Here is a 21,584-nt window from a genome sequence, read left to right as displayed (position 1 = left end):
ACGAGACGTTTTTATTAACGTTCATGATTCCCTGTAGAAGTTGCAACTTTTAAAGTAAGCTATAATGAGTGAGTTATGCAGCATGTTCGAGAACTACCCTTAAGAAATAGGAGCAGAAGTCGGCCATCTGGCCTCTCGAGCCTGCTCCACCATTCAATAAGATCATGACTGATCTGATCTTGACCTCAACTCCATTCCCTGCCCACTTCCCATAACCCTCGACTCCCTTATCTCGCAAAAATCCATCTATCTCCACCTTAAATATATTCAATGACCCAGCCTCCACAGCTCTCTGGGGTAGAGAATTCTAAAGACTGATGACACTCCGAGAAGAAATTTCTCCTAATTGCCATTTTAAATGGGCGACCCCTTATTCTGAGACTATGCCCCTAGTTCAAAGAGCAGGTTATTATTTAAATGGAGCGAGATTGCAGTGCAGAGTGACCTGGGGGTACTTGTGCAAGAAACACAAGGTTAGTGTGCAGGTACAGCAAGTGATCAGGAAGGCCAATGGAATCTTGGTCTTAATCGCAAAGGGGATGGAGTATAAAAGCAGGGAAGTCTTGTTACAGTTGTACAGGGTATTGGAGAGGCCACACCTGGAATACTGTGTGCAGTTTTGGTTTCCATATTTATGAAAGGATATACTTGCTTTGGAGGCAGTTCAGGGAAGGTTCACAAGGTTGATTCCGAAGATATGGGGGTTGTCTTATGAGGAAAGGTTGAGTAGGTTGGGCCTCCACTCATTGGAATTCAGAAGAATAAGAGGTGATCTTATTGAAACATAAGATTATGAGGGGGCTAGACAAGGTCGCTGCAGAGAGGATGTTTCCACTGATGGGGGAGACTAGAACTAGGGGGCATAATCTTAGAATAAGGGGCCGCCCATTTAAAACTGAGATGAGGAGAAATTTCTCCTCCTGAGGGTTGTGGATCTGTGGAACTCACTGTCTCAGAGCTGTGGGGGCTGGGACATTGAATAAATTTAAGACAGAAATAGACAGTTTCTTAAACGATAAGGGAAAAAGGGGGTCGAAACATAGAAAATGGGTGCAGGAGTAGGCCATTCGAGCCTGCACCACCATTCAGTATGATCATGCAACTTCAGTACCCCATTCCTGCTTTCTCTCCATACCCCTTGATCCCTTTAGGCATAAGGGCCACATCTAACTCCCTTTTGAATATATCTAATGAACTGGCCTCAACAACTTTCTGTGGTAGAGAATTCCACATGCTCACAACTCTCTGGGTGAAGAAGTTTCTCCTCATCTCAGTCCTAAATGGCCTACCCCTTATCCTTAGACAGTGACCCCTGGTTCTGGACTTCCCCAATATCGGGAACATTCTTCCTGCATCTAACCTGTCCAGTCCCGTCATAATTTTATATGTTTCTATGAGATCTCCTCTCATTCTTCTAAATTCCAGTGAATATAAGCCTAGTCGATCCAGTCTTTCTTCATATGTCAGTCCTGCCATCCCGGGAATCAGTCTGGTGAACCTTTGCTGGTATGGCCTACTCCTGCTCCTATTTCTTATGTTCTTATGTTCTAAATTCCCCCACAAGAGGAAACATCCTCTCTGCATCTACCCTGTCAAGCCCCCTCAGAATCATCTTCTTTTCAATAAGATCACCTCTCACTCTTCTAAACTCCAATAAGTATCGGCTCAACCTTTCCTCTTTTGACAACCCCTTCATCTCAGTAATCAACCTCATGAGCCTTCTCTGAACTGCCTCCAATGCAAGTATATCCTTCCTTAAATAAATAGACCAATAATGTACCCCACTAGTTAGTTTGCCAACCTGAAAATGACCCATTTATCCCAAATCTGTTTTCTGTTAGTTAACCAATCCTCTATCCATGCTAATATATTGCCCTCGACCCCATGAGCTCTTATCTTGTGCAGTAACCGTTTATGTGGCACCTTATCGAATGCCTTCTCGAAATTCAAATACACTTCTGGTTCCCTTTTATCCACCCTGCTTATTACATCCTAAAAAAAACTCCAAATTTGTCAAACGCGATTTTCCTTTCACAAAACCATGCTGACTGGATTGCATTATGATTTTCTAAATATCCTGTTGCCACTTACTTAATAATGGACTCCAGCAATTTCCCAATGACAGAAGTTAGGCTAACTTGTCTATAGTTTCCTGCTTTCTGTCTCACTCCTATCTTAAATAGGGGCGTTACATTTACGGTTTTCCAATCTGCTGGGAGATCTCCAGAATCCAGGGAAGTTTGGTAGATTACAACCAATGCATCCACTATCTCTGCAGCCACTTAAGACCCTAGGATGCAGGCCATCAGGTCCAGGGGACTTGTCCACCTTTAGTCCCATTAGTTTGTCTAGTACTTTTTCTCTGGTGATAGTGAGTGTTAAGTTGTCGCCGCCCCCCCCCCCCCCCCCCCCCCACAATAGTCCCTTAATTTTTAGGATGCTATTAGTGTCTTCTACCGTGAAAACCGATGCAAAATATTTGTTCAAAGTTTCTGCCATTTCCCTGTTTCCCATTATTCATTCCCCAGTCTCATCCTCTAAGGGACCAATGTTTACTTTAGCCACTCTCTTCCTTTTTTATATATCTGTAGAAACTATTGCTGTCTGTTTTTATATTTCTTGCTAGTTTACTCCATAAACTATCTTTATCATTTTTTTAGTTGTCCTTTGCCGGTTTCTAAAAATGTCCCCAAATTTTCCTTTAAGATCTGGTATCTATTTTTTTGAATCCAAGCGGGATGATAATATAAATGTTACCTTTCACCTGATTTTAATGGTCCTAAGTGAAAGAAAGTTTCAACTCATTTCCTAATCAGCATTTGTCCAAGGGAAAAAAAATGTGTTTTTACACCGAGTTGATGATCACACTCCAAAAAGGAAGAGAAGATTTCCATTTATGTAGTGCCTTGTGTATCTCAGAAATTTGCTAAATTACTTTGAAGTTGAGTGACTTATTATGTAGGCAGATTGTGCCTGGCTTAAACCCATAAACAGCAAGGAGATAAATTGCTGGTTGGTTGATTATCAATTAACTTTTTAATGTGTACAGTATTCAAGAGAATGTGGCAGCATGGATAGTAAGTTGACTATTAGAAAGAATGTAGATCGTGTTTAATCAATGTTTTTTGGATTGGCAGGATGTAAGCATTTATGCAGTATACACAAGCTTCAGGACGATACAGATTAGGGCATGTAGATGTCAAATGAAATTTAATTTAGAGATGGGGAATGAGAGGAAATACACTTGATTGGTAAAACTTTACAAAGGAGTCGAAACGCAGAGTTTACATTCACAAATCTTCAAAAGTGGTGGATAAATTGATGAAGCTGTTTTAGTCCAAATAAACCAAATGGGATCTTGGTATTTTATAACTGGGGACAAGGTAAAAAAAAAAAACAAGATGTAATGCTAAACCTGTTGAAATCTTTGGTTCGGCTGTAGCTAGAATATTCTGCCCAGTTTGTGTTCCCTACTTTAGGAAATATGTTGAAGCCATGGAGAGGGTACGGAAGAGAATTTTTATGATGCCATGGATGAGAAGTTTTAGTAATGAGATATTAAAGGAACTGAGGTTCCTTTCATTTGAAGGGGGGAAATTAAGAGGGGACCTTTTGAGGGGTGCTAAGAATTATGTTGATGAGGTAAATGGGGAAAATCTCTCAACAGAAGCAACTACAGCTTGTATTTATATAGTGCCTTTAACGTAGCAAATCTTCCCAAGGCACTTGACAGGAGTATTATGAGATAAAGAATTTGCTACTAGCTGCATAAGGAGAAATTAGAGCAGGTGACCAAAAGCTTAGTCAAAGAGGTAGGTTTTAAGGAGTGTCTTAAAGGAGGATAGACGTAGAAGCTTGGGCAGAGGGAACTCCATAGCTTTGGGCCTAGGCGCGGCCAACAATGGTTGAGCGATTTATAATCGGATGCTGGAGCGCAGATACCTGGGCGGGGTGGTGGGAGATTGTGTGGCTGAAGGTGATTAGAGATGGGGAGTGGTGAGGTCATGGAGGGATTTGAAAACCAGGGTGATCCTTTGGAATCGAGGTATTGCTTAACCGGGAGTCAATGTAGGTCAGCGAGCACGGGTGATGGGTGAGTGGGACTTAGTACAAGTCACTGACAGCTGAGTTTTGGATCACCTAGTATACGTAGGGTAGAATGTGGGAGGCCAGCCAGGTGTGCATTGGAATAGTCAAGTCTAGAGGTAACAAAAGCATGGATGAAGGTTTCAGCAGCGGATGAGCTGAGGCAAGAGCAGAGACGGGCGATGTTAGAGGTGGAAATGGGTGTTCTTGGTTATGCTGCGGATATGGTGGTCGAATGATCATTTCAGGTTTAACTATGACACCGTGGTTGTGAACAGCGTGGCTCAGCCTCAGATAGATGTTGGGGAGAGGGATAGAGTCCATGGTTAGGGAATGGAGTTTCTGCCGGGGACCGAAAACAATGGCTTCTGTCTTCCCAATATTTAATTGGAGAAATTTTCTGCTCATCCAAAACTGGATGTCAGACAAGCAGTCTGACTATTGAGACCATGGAGGGGTCAAGAGGGATCGATGTAGAGCTGGGTGTCATCAACCTACATTTGGAAACTGACTGTTTTTGAATGATGTCAAGGGATAACATATAGGTGGGGGCTAAAGATAGATCCTTGGTGAACATCAGAGGTAACTACGTGGGAAGCGAAGCCATTGCAGGTGATTCTCTGGGTACGATTAGATAGATAAGAATGGAACCAAACGAGTGCAGTCCCACCCAGCTGGATGATGGTGGAAAAGCATTGTGGAAGGATGGAGGGCCATATCTAAACTCTCTCTTGAATATATCCAATGAACTGGCAGTCAAATCAAGAAGGATGAGGAGGGATTGTTTGCCTTTGTCCACGGTCACAAAGGATATAATTTGTGACTTGGAGAACCGTTTCGGTACTGTGGCAGGGTTGGAAACCTGATTAGAGGGATTCAAACATGGAGTTGCGGGAAAGATGGGCATGGATTTGGGAGGCGACAACACGTTCAAGGACTTTCAAGAGAAAGGGAGGTTGGGGATGGGGCAGTAGTTTGCAAGGACTGAGGGGTTCAAGGGTGTTTATTTTTGAGGGGTGATGAAAGCAGATTTGAGGGAGAGGGGGACAATATCTGAGGATGGAGAACCGCTATCTGGGAGCCAGAAAAGAAAGTTGGGTGGTCTGCAATTTGGTGGGAATAGGGTCGAGGAGCAGGAAGTGGGTTTCATGGACAAGATGAGCTCAGAGGTCAGAGAAACTGGAGAAAGATGTTATGTCAGGGCAGGGAATCCTTTGAGGAAGTGTGGCCCGATGGGCTAGGGGAAGGAAGGGAAGTGGCCGAGGCAGCTGAACGGATGGTCTCAATCTTGGAGACAAAGCATAAAGAACAAACTGATTAGGGGTTATTAGAATATGGCATGCCCTACCAGAAACAGTGGTCGAAGCAGAATCGATCACTTGTAAATGGAAGTTGATAAACAGTTGAAAAAAAAAACATTTAAAGGGGTTTGGCTGAAGGATGAGGGAATGGTTTAAAATAACTGAACTGATACAGGTGAAGTGTGTCAAATTACCACCACCTGTGCTGTAAAATTCTATCATTCAAACACCTGGAGTGGGACTTAAATCTCCAATCTACAAAGGTTACTGATTTATGAATTTGAAAAGTTGATATGTGTAGTACAGGTTGAACCTCCCTTATCCGGAACCCTTGGGACCGGGCCTGTTCTGGATAAGGGATTTTTCTTGACGAGGGGTGGTTTCGTTAAATTGGATGGTACAAGTACTGAGCAAGGGGATATTGGGGCTGGGAGTGCGGCAGAGAGATCATGGGTTGGGGGGGTGGTGTGGATCGCGGGGTCAGGCCAGCGCTTGCGGGAGTCGGCAGCGAGGAAGAACTTCAACTTGTTCATGTTGGAACTCTGTACATGTGCCATCCGGTGGCCGGGAATGGTTCTGGACGAGGGGTGGTTCTGGATAAGGGAAGTTCAACCTGCAGTGAGTTCTCCTTAGACTGGTTTTAGTCAGCAACAAAAAGTAAAGCATGTAGTTGAGACATAGAAACATAGAAAATAGGTGCAAGAGTAGGCCATTCGGCCCTTTGAGCCTGCACCACCATTCAACAAGATCATGGCTGATCATTCACCTCCATATCCCTCTCCCACTTTCTCTCCATACCCCTTGATCCCTTTGTCGTAAGGGCCATATCTAACTCTCTCTCGAATATATCCAATGAACTGGCATCAACAACTCTCTGCGGTGGGGAATTCCACAGGTTCACAACTCTTGAGTGAAGAAGATTCTTCTCCATCTGTCTGAAATGGCTTACCCCTTATCCTTAGACTGTGTCCTCTGGTTCTGGACTTCCCCAACATCGGGAACCACCTTCTCGCATCTAACCTGTCCAGTCCCGTCAGACTTTTATATTTCTATGAGATCCCCTCTCATCCTTCTAAACTCCAGTGAATACTGACCCAGTTGATCCAGTCTCTCCTCATATGTCAGTCCAGCCATCTTGGGAATCAGTCTGGTGAACCTTCGCTGCACTCTCTGAATAGTAAGAATATCCTTCCTCAGATTAGGAGACCAAAACTGAACTCAATATTCCAGGTGAGGCCTCACCAAGGCCCTGTACAACTGCAGTAAGACCTCCCTGCTCTTATACTCAAATCCCTTAGCTATGAAGGCCAACATACCATTTGCTGCCTTCACCGCCTGCTGTACCTGCATGCCAACTTTCAATGACTGATGTACCCTGACACCCAGGTCTCGTTACAGCTCCTTTTCCTAATCTGCCACCATTCAGATAATCTGCCTTCGTGTTTTTACCGCCAAAGTGGATAACCTCGTTTATCCACGTTATACTGCATCTGCCATGCATTTGCCCAGACACTATAGAAGAAACTTTGCTCCACTGTTAAAAGTTTGATACTTCAGCATCCATCGGGAAAAATGTTCAGATTAAATAGCAATAATACCTGTCCCCTGTTGAGCGCAAAAAAAAAGTCACCCACACATTCAGAATAATTTTTTTTGTGTAATTCTAGGTTCGAATACTGCGGTTACTACGAATGTTGGGAAGAAGTGATGATGACTCAAGTGATGCTATGAATGACATTCTTGCACAGGTGAAGACTAAAAAAATTACTAATGGTCAGAAGTTTTTGTAACTAGCAATCAAATCTACTATCATGTGTAGTTGCACAAGCCTGCTTAGTCTCACTCTTCCCTGCCCTTCCAAACCTGTAGATGATGAGATTTTATACATAAACAATTGAGGCAGGTAACGGGGGAAATCCTGGCCAGGTGTCTCTTGTGGTTTTTTGGCTGGCAGGAAATTGACCAACTTCAAATTTCTAAACACTTCCCCAGACTGTTGCTGTTCGTATTCCACTTTTTTAATTACATGAAAGCATCTCCCATCCATGAAATATTGTAGGCTTTTTTTCTGTTGAGTATATTTGTGTCTTCAAACTATTTGGGGACATTTTTTCTTATATGGCCTTGGATTTTAGTGTTTTTTTTAATCATCGTCTTGTGTTGTACACCAGTTTTTAAATTTCCATGCTTTGCAGATCTTCTTGCATTAACCTAGTGTTAGAAGAAATGGATGTTCACTGATTCTTGAGAAAGTCTCTTTAAAAGAGACAACTGCCTATTTTAAAAGTGGGTCAGACAGAAAAACCTGAAAATATAATGTTTCAAATGGGGTCAATCCAGATTTTAAAAATGTTTTTGAAACTTTAAAAAAATATTAATTGCCAGCGACACCTATATACAGTCAATGCCAGAGTTTATTGCCCATCCAAACTGCCCTTGACAAGTTGGTGGTGAGCTGCCACCTTGAACCACTGCAGTCTGTGTGGTGAAGGTACTCCCACAGTGCTATTAGGTAGGGAGTTCCAAGATTTTGACCCAGTGACAATGAAGGAGCAATGTTATATTTCCAAGTTAGAATTGTATGTGATTTGTAGGGGGAACTTGCGCCTACTGCCCTTGTCCTTCTAGATGGTAGAGGTCGCAGGTTTCGGAGATTCTTTCAAAGAAGCCTTGGTGAGTTACTGCAGTGCATCTTATACATGATGCACACTGCAGGCACATTGTGCTGATGGTGGAGGAAGTGAAGGTTTAAGGTTGTGGATATGGTGCCGATCAAGCAGACTGCTTTCTCCTGGATGTTGTGGTTCTTGAGTATTCTATCACACACCTGATGTATGCCTTCTAGATGGTGGAAAGGCTTTGGTGAGTCAGGAGGTGAATCTCTTGCCGCAGAATACCTAGCCTCTGACCTGGCTGGCCCAGTTAAGTTTCTGATCAATAGTAACCCCAGGAGGATTGGGTGATTTGACTGGTAATGCCATTGATAATCAAGATAAGGTGGATAAGACTCTCCCTCATTGGAGATGGTCATTGTCTGGCACTTGGGTGACGCAAATGTTACTTGCCCAAATTTTGTCCAGCTCTTGCTGCATGCGGGCATGGGCTGTTTCATCACTATCTGAGGAATTGTGGCTGGAACTGAACACTGTACAATCACCGAACATCTCTACTTCTGACCTTATGAAGGAGGGCAGGTCATTGATGAAGCAGCTGAAGATGGTTGGGGCCCAGGGCATTGCCCTGTGGAGCTCCTGTAAGTTATATCCTGGGGCTGAGATGATTGGCCACAACCATCTTCCTTTTGTGCTAGGTATGACTCCAGCCAATGGAAAGTTTTCCCCCTGATTCCCACTGACTTCAATTTTACTAGAGCTCCTTGATGCCACACTCTTATCAAATGCTACCTTGATGTCGAGGGCCGTCGTACTCTCCTCACCTTTGGAATTCAGCTCTTTTGTTCATGTTTAGATCAAGGCTATAATGAGGTCCTGGCAGAACCCAAAATGAGCATTGGTGAGCAGGTTAATGGTGAGTGAGCGCTTGATAGCGCTGTCAACGACTCCTTCCATCACTTTGATGATTGAGAGTAGGCTGATGGGGCGGTAATTGGCTTGCATGTGGATAATTTACCAAGATAGTTTGAGGAGAAAAAAGGAATGTTCTTGGTATTGATTGATGTGCATTTTGATTTCTTCTTAGGTTGCAACAAACACAGAAACCAGCAAAAATGTGGGTAATGCAATTTTATATGAAACAGTTTTGACTATTATGGACATCAAGTCAGAGAGTGGACTGAGGGTATGTAATATAAATGTTAGGGTCTTTTTAATCTGTATAAATTACATAATCAAATCAATGTAGTTCAAGATTTGTCTCCAAGAGTAATGTTTGAGGGAATAAGGAGTACTGAGCTCTACCTGCAAAGATGTCTTTGAAAGTACTTGAATGCTGAAATCTTCCGAAGGAAGTATTGGGATAATTAATGAACAAGAGTTGCAGAATAATGCAACTCAAAGTTTTGACCTTCGAGATCACAAGCAAAATATTTGAGCAAAACCTGCATGCGCCTTTATAAGCCTATTTTCAAAAAAAAAAGTGCCCCAGTTTCTGAGATATGGTCTATATAGATACAGAAAATACGTCTAGTCCAGTTTTAATGCAGAGATGATAGAATTCTTAAATTGGTGCCATTCTTCTTCCTGGGGTTATCAGATGATGAAACTATTCCACTGGCAGTTTTCTATAACTGTTGATCAAACATCTGAGACAACAAGTAACTCAGAACAGGGATAATACCATGTCTGTTTAGATAGAGATTCTAAATCTAAGCGTCTGGAATGTTGTGTTCCATTGGTGGTCACACATGAGCTAGACCATGTAATTGTTCAGACAGAAGCATTAAAATAGTTAATGGAAACCACTGCATATACAACAAACAAACTCGTTTTGTTCATAAAAAGGACAAGTGACCTATCTGATTTGCAACAAGGAAACAAGTTGTTTTCAGCTGTGATGGCCTCTGACTACACATTTTGTTATGGCTAATTGTGATAATTTAGCTCATACAAACTTGGTTCTCTTTTCAAAATAGTGCTTTAGCAGCGCTCGGTTTTACTAAACTCCATCTTTTTCTGCTCCCACATAGAAACTCAACAAACATCATTAGGACGGGCAATAGTCCATCAAATGTTATCTGTTTTATTAGGCATTTACTTTGGATAGGTGAAATGCACTATGCCAAAATCCGCTTGGCTTATGTTGCCACAAGATGTGGTGGTGGTTATCTTCAGCTGTAGCACAGCTAAAGCTCACAATCTTTCACTACAGTACTCAAAAACTAAATTTGACACACACTTTTGACCATTAAACTAGTAACTAGTGTCCACTGTTATCCAGTTGATGGGTGGAGTATTGCAGCTTGTGTTTCTGAGCCTGTGACACATGGAGTCAAAAAAGTAATCCTGTTCCACATTCATATTCTGATTCTCTTAGCACATTTCCATTACAGCATTCCCAGTTTGTTTGGTTAATTGAAGCCTCCATAACAGAACGGCAGTCTAACTGCCTTATTACCTTGCGAGTGCTTCCATATCAGAGCAGCAGCACATTAACTGTCTTCAACAGGCACTGTTTTTCAGGTTTGCTTTCCCTTCTAGAACCTAGATACTGTTTTAAATTACAGAATCAGTAAATGAAAATCTACAGAACTTGTTGGCTTCAGACTGTCATGGTAATGGGCTGAGTTTTAATTTGAATGCAACACATTGGATGAATCATCCTTACCAGATTGTATTATTCAAGCTAAGGAATGTGGTGTACTTGTAAATGAGAACTTGTAAATGTTTAACACCAAAATAAGTTGATTTGATGCAATCATTCCTCCTTCCCCAGAAGGTGGTAATAAGAGTACAGGCCTAGCTAGAAGAAGTTGATTGTGTAGCCCATAGCAAAAAAAGTTGACTTTGCATTAAATGTTACATTTTAAATGTAACTTAGTGTGGAAATCTCTAACATTTTAGTTAGTTTAACTTTGTGGTTAATTTAAACATGTATTAAATTCACTTTATACATAACTAACGTATTAAACTTTGCAATTTTTGATTTATTACAGGTTTTAGCCATTAATATCTTGGGACGGTTCTTGCTAAATAATGACAAAAATATTAGGTAGGTTCATTAACTTAAACTGTTCTGTGAAAACTATGAAAAGCAGGATGTATTCGCAAAATATGGACTTCAGCCAAACCTTGTGCTTTATGTAGTAAAAGGAAAGGAAATTTAATATTCAAATAAAAATTTTAATCCTTGTCAAACTGACTCAATTTTAATTGTATATTTTTGCTTGTGATTGTATACTATAAAAAATGTTGAGCTGTTCACAGACATGGAGTCAATTGGGATGAGTAGTCAAGATTGTTTGCACTGTTTCACCAAATTAATGAAGCAGACCATGTCCTGGCTTGCTTCTAACTCTTAAATTGACAACGTCTAGATCCAACTAAAAGGCAACTCAAATTTTGAAAAATGAACATGTATCGGTTTAATGTTTAACATGGATTCTAATGAGCCAATTATATGATTTTCTGCATTACTATAGTTACTCCATTTCAAAAAGTACTTCATTTACTGTGAAATGCTTTGGGACATCCTGAGGGAGTGTAAGGGGCTATGTAAATGTAAGCTCTTGAGTAACTCACCACCACCCCTCTCGACCCCTCCACTGCCTCTGATTTGTCACGCTGCTTAGCCGACTTCCAGTACTGGATGAACAGAAATTTCTTCCAACTAAATATTGGGAATCCCGAAGCCATCATCTTCAGTCCCCACTACAAATTCTGTTCCCTAGCCACAGACACCATCCATCCCTCTCCTTGGCCACTGTCTGAGGCTGAACCAGACTATTTGCAATCTTGGCATCCTACTTGGTCCTGCAATGAATTCATTTCATATCTCCATCACCAAGACCACCTATTTTCACCTGTGTAACATTGCCTGTCTCCATCCCTGCCACAGCTCAACTGCTGCTGAAACCCTCAACTGTATCTTTGTTACCTCTCCAGACTTGACTATTCCAATGCTTCCCTGACCAGTTTCCCATATTCCACCCTCCCTAAACTTTAGCTCATCCAAAATTTTGCTGCCATATCTTAACTTGCATCAAGTCCTGTTTATCCATCATGCTATGCTCGCTGACTTGCATGACTCTCAGTTCATCAATGCCTCAATTTTAAAATTCTCCTCCTTATTTTCAGATTGCTCCCTGACCTCGCCTCTGCCCATCTCTGTAAACCCTACAACCAATGTTCACTTTTTAAAAAAAAAATGCTGTTTTTGTATTGACAAAGCCGGCAGCTTACAGGGATCATTGCCTACCCATGATCTCTCTGCTTCTCCAATTCTGGTCTTTTGTGCATCCCAGATTTTAATTACTGCACCCTTGGCCAACATGCCATTCAGCTACTTTGGCTGTAAGCTCTGGAATTCTCTCCCTAAGCCTCACTCCATCTCTTCCTTTTAAAACGCTCCTTAAAACCTAGCTTTTTGACTAAGCTTTTAGTCACAGTCCTAATGTCTTTGTATGGCTTGGTGTCAAATATTGTTTGATAATTGCTCCTATGAAATGCTTTGGGATGTTTAACTAAATTAAAGGCACTGTATAAATGCAACTTGTAGTTTTGTACAGAAGAATGATCTTTGCATAACTGAGAAACTTAAGGGGTGGTTGGGCGGGGGGAAAGAAACGCCATGTACTCAAGAAAACCTTTGCCTACTCAAAAAAAAACATACTTTCTTGCTTCTGCAAACAAAGACTGTTGTAGAAAGTTCTTCCAGATTTCCAGTGTCGTTGGTTATACCCTTTTAACTGTTTGCCATATGCTCCTTGTGTTCAATTAGATTGTGTTCAGATCATACTTTTTGAAATATATACAGTTAAAACTGACATTTTTAAACTGATGCAACTTCTCTTCATTGTTCTAAGGTATGTGGCGCTGACATCACTACTCAGAACTGTCCAAACAGATCATAATGCAGTCCAAAGACACAGAAGTACAATAGTGGATTGTTTGAAGGACTTGGATGTATCTATTAAACGGTAAAGATTCCTACATTTGAAGTTTGCAGATTGTCTATACACTTTAATTTTGCATATAGAACAATACACTTGTGCAGTGATTATAAGGTAGTAATCTCATTGAGTGGCTGATATTGTAAACAGAAAGCTTCAGCAACCGGTAACCCTTTATGGGATGATTGACTTAGTTACCCCATGAGATGTTTTATTATCTTCCTATGGTTCATATGTACAGCATTGTAGGTATGCTATAATTAAACTTGTGTTCCAGATGAATACTGAACGCACTGAAGAATTAACTATTATGTAATTACAATAGTTAGTGAAATATTCCAGTAAACAACTTTGAAATGAGGCAATACATTATACCCCTTAATAGAAAGACGACATAATAGTAAGTGTAATGTTCCTGATTTGGAAGTTGTATTTGGGGAACCCGTGCCAAGTTGGAACAAGTTGGTGATTCATAATGGCTGGGTTCTTGTTCAGCATGTATTGGGCTAGAAATTTGCCGACTTTGCGTTCCGGGTTTTTGGCACTATTTCACCCTCCGCGGCAAAAACCTGGTCGGCAGGAACTTTGGTGACCTTTTTGCGGCGGTGTTTTCCACATGCCACTGGGGAGAGGAGGGCTGATGTGCAACACCTGAAATAGCGTTTTCGACCAATATTTGGCACGCTCCGCACCCGTATTCTGCGCCCAGAATTCTGACCGGGGAAAACCTGCGTTGCAGCCCTGCCAGCTGCGGTAAGTATGAAGACTTGCAAAAAAGTTAAGTTAAAGTTTTTATTTTTAAAATCTTTTTCAGCGATGGTAGTCGGTAAGGGTTTTGTGAATGTTTTTTGTAGTTTTTTTCCCCGTTCCCAAGGCCCCTCTTCCAGTGCTATCGGCCCCGGACTAAAGTTGCCAAAATTAGCGGTTTGCGCCACGAATCCTCGTGCAACACCGATTTTTACCGCACTGCAAATTAAAGGCTGAAAATCGGGCCTACTAATGGTAGCGAAGCAAATGCTAATTTTGGCCTAAAATACCATTTTTGCTGAAAACCGAATTTCTGGCCCTAAGTATCCCAAATGTATTTTGTTTTGTAGCAAAATAAATATTGGATTCATGTTTTCCAGGGATACAGCTTGTAAATTGGGCTAATGAACATCTCCTTTATAATTTCAACAATTCAAACTGTAGAAAACTTTCCTTGCATTTTTTTTAGTCGGGTAGCAAGAACTTATTTCACTTTGTTTTAGACGTGCAATGGAACTGAGCTTTGCTCTTGTGAATGGAAATAACATCAGAGGAATGATGAAGGAGTTGCTCTATTTCCTGGATTTGTGTGATCCTGAATTCAAAGCAGATTGCGCTTCTGGCATCTTCCTTGCAGCAGAGAAGTAAGGCTTTATATTCTGAGCGCTATACAAATGTACTGTAAACTTGTTATTGAATAAGTGCAAATATTCGACATCCAAGGGTTTGATCTGAAGCAGCAGAATTATGCAACTATATAAATCTCTTTGCCCTCTCCAAAGCCTTCACGTCCTTCCTAAAGTGTGTTGCCTAGAATTGAACACAATACTTCAGCTGGGGCTGAACTAGTGTTTTATATCCATTTTAGCATAACTTCCTGGCTTTTGCACTCTCTATGCCTCTATTTATAATGCTCAGGATCCCTTATGTTTTATTAACTGCTTTGTTAACCTGTCCTTCCATCTTTATATTAAAAAAAAATTAAAAAACATTTGTGCACAAACATCTCCAGGTCTCTCCTTGCACCGCCTTTAAAATTGTAAACCATTTAGCATTTATTGTCTCCTTGCTACCAAAATGTATCGCCCCTCACATTTCTGTGTTGAATTTCATTTGCCTTATCTGCCCATTCACTAGCCTGTCTGTTACTATTTTCCTCACTGTTTACTACACTTCCAAATTTTGTGTCATCTGCAAATTTCAAAATTGTGCCCTGTACCTCTGTCATTATTGTACATCAAAACCAGCAGTGGTCCTAGTACTGAACCCTGGGGAACTCCACTATACCTCCCTCCAGTCCGAAAAACAGCCATTCATCATCACTGTGGCATGTAGGTTATGAATTTCTCATAGCTCTGAAATATGAATAAGTCTTGATAATTTTGAAATCCTTTCACATCTATCTTACAAAATTGACAATCTTATCAAGTGAAATTTGCCTCATTGTATTGATCATTTTACATTTGTTGGAAAGCTTGTCTGTGGTGTGTGTGTGCGCATGTATGCATGCAATGTTTATTTTTGGCAAATGTAATTTTGTTCTTTTGCAATTTGGAGGAATTCCTATAAGATATAACCATGGCATTTCCACAAATCAAGTATAAATTGATTGCTGCAGTAGCTAGTTGCTTTAGTACACTAACACCAGTATCTGAATCACACATGACATTTAATGGCTATCTCCTGCGCAATTCAAGCATAACCATGTGCATGTTCAAGATATGTATACCACATAGTTGATTTACCACATTATATGTTCATTTTGATTCTGTTAAAGCATTAGTGTGCATGTTTTTTTTTCTTGTGTACAAATTTTAATTACTAAGCACCTACTAGTTTAATTTTTTTAATTTCTCTACCAGCAAACCAATGGTTTTAGTTTTGCTTGGAATGATCATTGCTTTAAAAAAAAATAAGTATTCAGCAATTGACTACTTAGTAATTCGAAGAATTGTATTGATTCCCTTGGCAGAAAAAAACCCTTTCATATCACTTTCTTTTTTTCAATAGGTATGCACCATCCAAGAGATGGCACATAGACACAATAATGAAAGTGTTAACAACGGTAAGAGAGGTCTCGCCTTAAAGCTGCAGCATTTCTTTTGTGAGAATCTGGATACAAGGGGGTTTAGTGGGTCAGACACTGGCCCTTCATTCTGGGACCTCTGTTTGAATAATGCTCAAACTTTGTGATGAAAGTCTCCTCTGTCAGCTCTAAGGATTCTATGATCAGACCCTCACCCCTCCCTACAATCTCTTCCCCAGAAAATATTAATTAATTCACTTAATTAAATGGATGCAAACACTATATGTGAAAACTTGAACTTCATTTCCATTATATTGAAGTCAATTTGCTATTGAATGATGCAAGTTTGATGTTTGACCATGTATAGTTTCGGAAATATGTTAAAACAACTGCAGTATGATTTTTGAGAACCAAACTGAATTGAATATCAGATCGTTGTCAAATAGCTTTCTGTAAAGTGTTCTCAATAATGGATCCCATTATCTTGTTCTATGCTATTAAATCAACCTCCTTGTATTGATGCCTATCAATATTTTTCTCCTGGTACATTATTCCCTATCTTGGATTTGCTTGGCCTTGATGCATCTGTAGGACAGAGCAGATGGAGGCAGCTTGCTCTGACTGCCACCCGTGCCCTTTGTCCAGCTGTCAGCACTAGGGACAGCCAAGGTGTGACAATCTCCGTAGAGACTCTCCTAATTTAAATTTGTTTACGTGTCATTATACAGCTCCTGGCTGTGGTGTTTTTCAACAAGGACAGCAGCTTTGTTACTTTAACATGGAAAGGTAATCAGGCAAAAATTAAGAGGTAAAGGAGATATTAGAACAGATGACTAAAAGATTGGTCAAGGAAAATCTTTAAAGGATGTGATAGAGGCGGAGGGAATTCCCGAGCTTAGAATCTAGATGACTGAAGGCATAACTGCCAATGGTGGGGAAAAGTGAACTGGGGATGCGCAACGCTAGAGTTGGAGGAATGCAGTGTTCTTGGAGGGGTGTAAGGCTGGAGGTGGTTCGAGATGGTGAGGATTAACATCAAGAATGGATTTGAACGCTAGGATGAGAATTTTAAATTTGAGGCATTGGTGAATCAGATGCCAATGTAGGTTAGTGAGCACATTGGTGAGCAGGGCTTGGTGTGTGTTAGGCTACTTTCTTGATTGCCTGAAACTTTCATTGTACTTCATTTCCTGTAATGTGTGTTTTACCCTAAAATCTCAAGCCTAATGTAAAACTTGTGTCTGAAGACTGAAAGTGTCTCTTTCCTGTGTTGCAACAGTCTTTGATCCTTCTGTTTCAATTTTAGGCTGGCAGTTATGTAAGAGATGATGCAGTGCCCAACTTGATCCAGTTGATCACAAACAGTGTTGAAATGCATGTCTATACAGTGCAGAAGCTTTACAAAGCCGTCCTGGAAGATATATCTCAGGTAAAATATTTAAAACCGAACAAGAAGTCGAGGTGCTAGATTGAAGCTTCTACTTGGTTGAAAGCTCACGTGCCAAACAAAAGCTAATTGACGATATTAATTGTGATTCTATTTTAAGATAATGTTGGTGTTCTTACACCAATTGCAATAAAAAAAACGGAGGTATTTTTAATTTTACAAATCAGGTCGGTTATTTTGTCTGAGTTATGTATAAATGGGTTTTGTGGTTCATGTTCAAAGGTAAAGCTATGCCTGCTTTCTCAGCTGAATTTATTGTATTACCGGTCAAAGGCGGTTGCAGAAATAGTTGGTGTTTTAATATTTTGGTAATGGTAACGCTTTGACTGCTTCGTATTTGTGCATTTCAAAATTTGTGTTTGCTGTTTTCATCTGCAAGGATGCAATTCAGAAAGATTTTGACCTTTTCGTTTGGGCCAGTATGTGGCATATGTAGTTCAATGTGGATTTATGAAGTAATTGGTATGGGAGTTTGTGTTAAATAAAAACATGAGAAGCCATTCAGCCCATCAAAGCTCATTCCTTTTGCAGCTTAATTCTCCCATCGTAGCATCTAGTTGTACAATGTCTTTGTTACCTTGCTTGACAGATTACTTTCAGTATTTTTTTTATTTTGCACTAATTTCCATTTGTGTCCTCTGATCTCGCTTTATTTTTGTATACCGTTTAATATTACCTATGTGTTCCTTGCAGCTCATCTCCTTTACCTTTTTGGATCAAATGTGTTGCTTTTTTCAATACCTTTTCTAATGTATTATCTTTGTTTGGGAATTGGCCAAAACTAAAAACCGTATGGTCTGATCAATGAATTAGAAAGTCCTACTATCACTTCTGCACATTTGTATCCTCTTTTGGCTATCTATTCACTTTTTAATTATTTGCCACATTGTCGGGGCATTAAAAGTTATGTTTATTGATATTGTCAAGCTTATTAGTTCCCCTGGATGCATCATTTTATTGGTAAATTGTCATTTTTCTGACCATTTTTAAATCCTTTTTTGTAAGTATTTTTACTGCATTGCCTATTTTTACTGCTCTCCCTTTATCTAACAATCAGCAAATTTGACCACAATAGTTAGTTTTTGGTATCCTGGTTATTTGTCATCCTTTAAATGGAATTGTAAAGTTTGTTGATTTTAAAAAAGCAATCTATGGGTTAGTGTGTAAGTGTATGAAATGGTCAATGTGCATATTTACACTTTTTTTAAGAAGGCAAACAAGGTTCAAATTAAGCATTGTGAAAAAAGTGAAAATTTAGAGCTCAAAAATGCAAAATTAGATAAAATGATCAATCAATATGGTGAGAAAGCAAGCACATGGGAATGCAATTTAACAAATAAGCCTTGTTTGGCCAAGTTGATTATCTCATTCCCAAAAATTCTGAAGCAACTTTAGATGAGCCTATTATGATAGTTAGAATATGTTCACCTGGTCATGAACTCCTAGGTGGGTCTAGGTTGATGCTTTTTTTTAGGACCACTTCCTGGACAATGTCATGCATTTTGTATTTGTAGGTGTGTATGTGTGTGTGTATAAACTAAAGACGTCCATCCTAATTTCTGCACTTTAGACTTGAACTGATGTCTAATATCTGTGCAAATGTGTTGAACTGTGGTCCAACATCAATTTTTGGCTCCTTTAAAATTTAATAGCATGCTAGATTAATAAATTAACAAACTTTAGTGACTAGAAATGTATTTAATTGTTTCAGTTTCTAAAAACATCCCAAGCTTACTAACTGGTTATGTTTCAACAGCAACCTCTTGTGCAGGTGGGCGCTTGGTGTATGGGAGAGTATGGTGATCTCTTAGTTTCTGGCCAGTGCGAAGAAGAGGAGCCTATTCAGGTAATGTTGCCTTTTCTCAAAGCAAGCTATTTAAATAAATTCTATAAAAGTCATTAAACCTATTTACAGTTGAGTACACTTAATCAGTAACACACAAGCATTCCTTTAGCAAAAGTATGACCTGTTGCTCAGCAGCTATAAAACCTGATTAGAAATCAAGGCATAAATACATTTTAGAAGTGAGCTGCAAATTGGGAATTGCTGGCATATATTAAAGTTGTATTGCATAGAGTATGGCCCTGCAACATTCCAGAAATATTGCTTTTTTTTTCATGCAGTTTAGCAGGATGATTTTCTTTTACTGAATACACTACATCGCTAAACAGGGTATGAATGGGCAGAGCTGCAATGCATTGGAGGCCTAATAAGCTTTCAGTGTTGGGCTACAAATTCAGTGAGTTACTGAAATCTTTTGGGAAGTGTCAAGTAGGAAAAGCCATTTTTGAACATCATTGAGCAGGAATGGAGTAAACTTGGAGCAGGTCAGTCACCTATTGATGTGTACCCTGGAGAGTAAATGTAAAGGAAGAAAAAATTCAGCTATCACAAGTTACATAGATTTGAGATTTTTCTTGCTTTCTTAGTGATGTATTTTATAGCCTGTGTTGAACAGTGAATCATTGGGAAATTTCTACGCTTTTTTTTCCGAAAGGAAATGAGGAATTGCTGTGCCTGCCCAGCTTTTATTAAGTAAACACACATTGATAGGGTGATCACTAAACATGCACCCTTTCCCAGTTCACGAACTGGCTGGACTACAAAAAAGCATTATCGTGTCCTACTCCTCTATGCCAAAATTGCTCGCTATTCCAGAGTCATTCTGGAATGTAAAGATAAACTCCGGTTCTATTCTGCACTGCTATCAAACTTCTTAACCCCTCTCCCCAGTCTCCTCACCCTCACCTCCGACAACAAATGTGAGGAGCTCATGGATGTCTTTGTCTCTATATTGAGACTGTTAACTGCCTCTGCCATTTCCCTTTCTTCTCCTAGCCCACCAGGCCAAACTTAGTCTCAGGTTCTCCTCTGTCCTAGCACTGAATTTGTATTTTTCTCCGTTTTTTCTCTGACACCCCTCATGACCACTTCGCACTCATCCTGTCCATGAAATCCACTTCCTGCTCCCTCAACCCTATTCCCACCTAACAGCTGACCACCCAACTTACTTTTCTGAATCCTTTGTTAGCTCACATTGTTAACATAGAAACATAGATAGAAACATAGAAAATAGGTGCAGGAGTAGGCCATTCGGCCCTTCTAGCCTGCACCGCCATTCAATGAGTTCATGGCTGAACATGCAACTTCAGTACCCCATTCCTGCTTTCTCACCATACCCCTTGATTCCCCTAGTAGTAAGGACTTCATCTAACTCCTTTTTGAATATATTTAGTGAATTGGCCTCAACAACTTTCTGTGGTAGAGAATTCCACAGGTTCACCACTCTCTGGGTGAAGAAATTCCTCCTCATCTCAGTCCTAAATGGCTTCCCCCTTATCCTTAGACTGTGTCCCCTGGTTCTGGACTTCCCCAACATTGGGAACATTCTTCCTGCATCTAACCTGTCTAACCCCGTCAGAATTTTAAACGTTTCTATGAGGTCCCCTCTCATTCTTCTGAACTCCAGTGAATACAAGCCCAGTTGATCCAGTCTTTCTTGATAGATCAGTCCCGCCATCCCGGGAATCAGTCTGGTGAACCTTCGCTGCACTCCCTCAAATAGCAAGAATGTCCTTCCTCAGGTTAGGAGACCAAAACTGTACACAATACTCCAGGTGTGGCCTCACCAAGGCCCTGTACAATTGTAGCAACACCTCCCTGCCCTTGTACTCAAATCCCCTCGCTATGAAGGCCAACATACCATTTGCTTTCTTAACCGCCTGCTGTACCTGCATGCCAACCTTCAATGACTGATGTACCATGACACCCAGGTCTCGTTGCACCTCTCCTTTTCCTAATCTGTCACCATTCAGATAATAGTCTGTCTCTCTGTTTTTACCACCAAAGTGGATAACCTCACATTTATCCACATTATACTTCATCTGCCATGCATTTGCCCACTCACCTAACCTATCCAAGTCGCTCTGCAGCCTCATAGAATCCTCCTTGCAGCTCACACTGCCACCCAACTTAGTGTCATCCGCAAATTTGGAGATACTACATTTAATCCCCTCGTCTAAATCATTAATGTACAGTGTAAACAGCTGGGGCCCCAGCACAGAACCTTGCGGTACCCCACTAGTCACTGCCTGCCATTCTGAAAAGTCCCCATTTACTCCTACTCTTTGCTTCCTGTCTGACAACCAGTTCTCAATCCATGTCAGCACACTACCCCCAATCCCATGTGCTTTAACTTTGCACATTAATCTCTTGTGTGGGACCTTGTCGAAAGCCTTCTGAAAGTCCAAATATACCACATCGACTGGTTCTCCCTTGTCCACTCTACTGGAAACATCCTCAAAAAATTCCAGAAGATTTGTCAAGCATGATTTCCCTTTCACAAATCCATGCTGACTTGGACCCATCATATTACCTCTTTCCAAATGCACTGCGATGACATCCTTAAT

General features: G+C 40.5%; 1 protein-coding gene across 5 annotated transcripts in view; it reads left to right on the top strand.

Moving 5' to 3' along the window:
• ap1g1 (adaptor related protein complex 1 subunit gamma 1) overlaps nt 1-21,584 on the top strand; it is a 143,238-nt gene that overhangs the window by 75,749 nt on the left and 45,905 nt on the right. For all 5 annotated transcript variants that reach the window (XM_070898107.1, XM_070898104.1, XM_070898105.1 and 2 more), the window contains 8 exons: nt 7,055-7,135; nt 9,087-9,185; nt 10,999-11,054; nt 12,868-12,981; nt 14,205-14,345; nt 15,712-15,766; nt 17,034-17,156; nt 18,931-19,020. In XM_070898107.1, coding sequence (XP_070754208.1) covers nt 7,055-7,135; nt 9,087-9,185; nt 10,999-11,054; nt 12,868-12,981; nt 14,205-14,345; nt 15,712-15,766; nt 17,034-17,156; nt 18,931-19,020 — 759 coding nt within the window. The remainder of the gene's footprint in view (nt 1-7,054; nt 7,136-9,086; nt 9,186-10,998; nt 11,055-12,867; nt 12,982-14,204; nt 14,346-15,711; nt 15,767-17,033; nt 17,157-18,930; nt 19,021-21,584) is intronic.

Source organism: Pristiophorus japonicus, chromosome 13 (genome assembly GCF_044704955.1).
Source record: "Pristiophorus japonicus isolate sPriJap1 chromosome 13, sPriJap1.hap1, whole genome shotgun sequence".
NCBI lineage: Eukaryota > Metazoa > Chordata > Chondrichthyes > Pristiophoridae > Pristiophorus > Pristiophorus japonicus.
The sequence above is the reverse complement of the archived record's forward strand: the minus strand, read 5'-3'. Positions and strand labels throughout refer to the sequence as shown.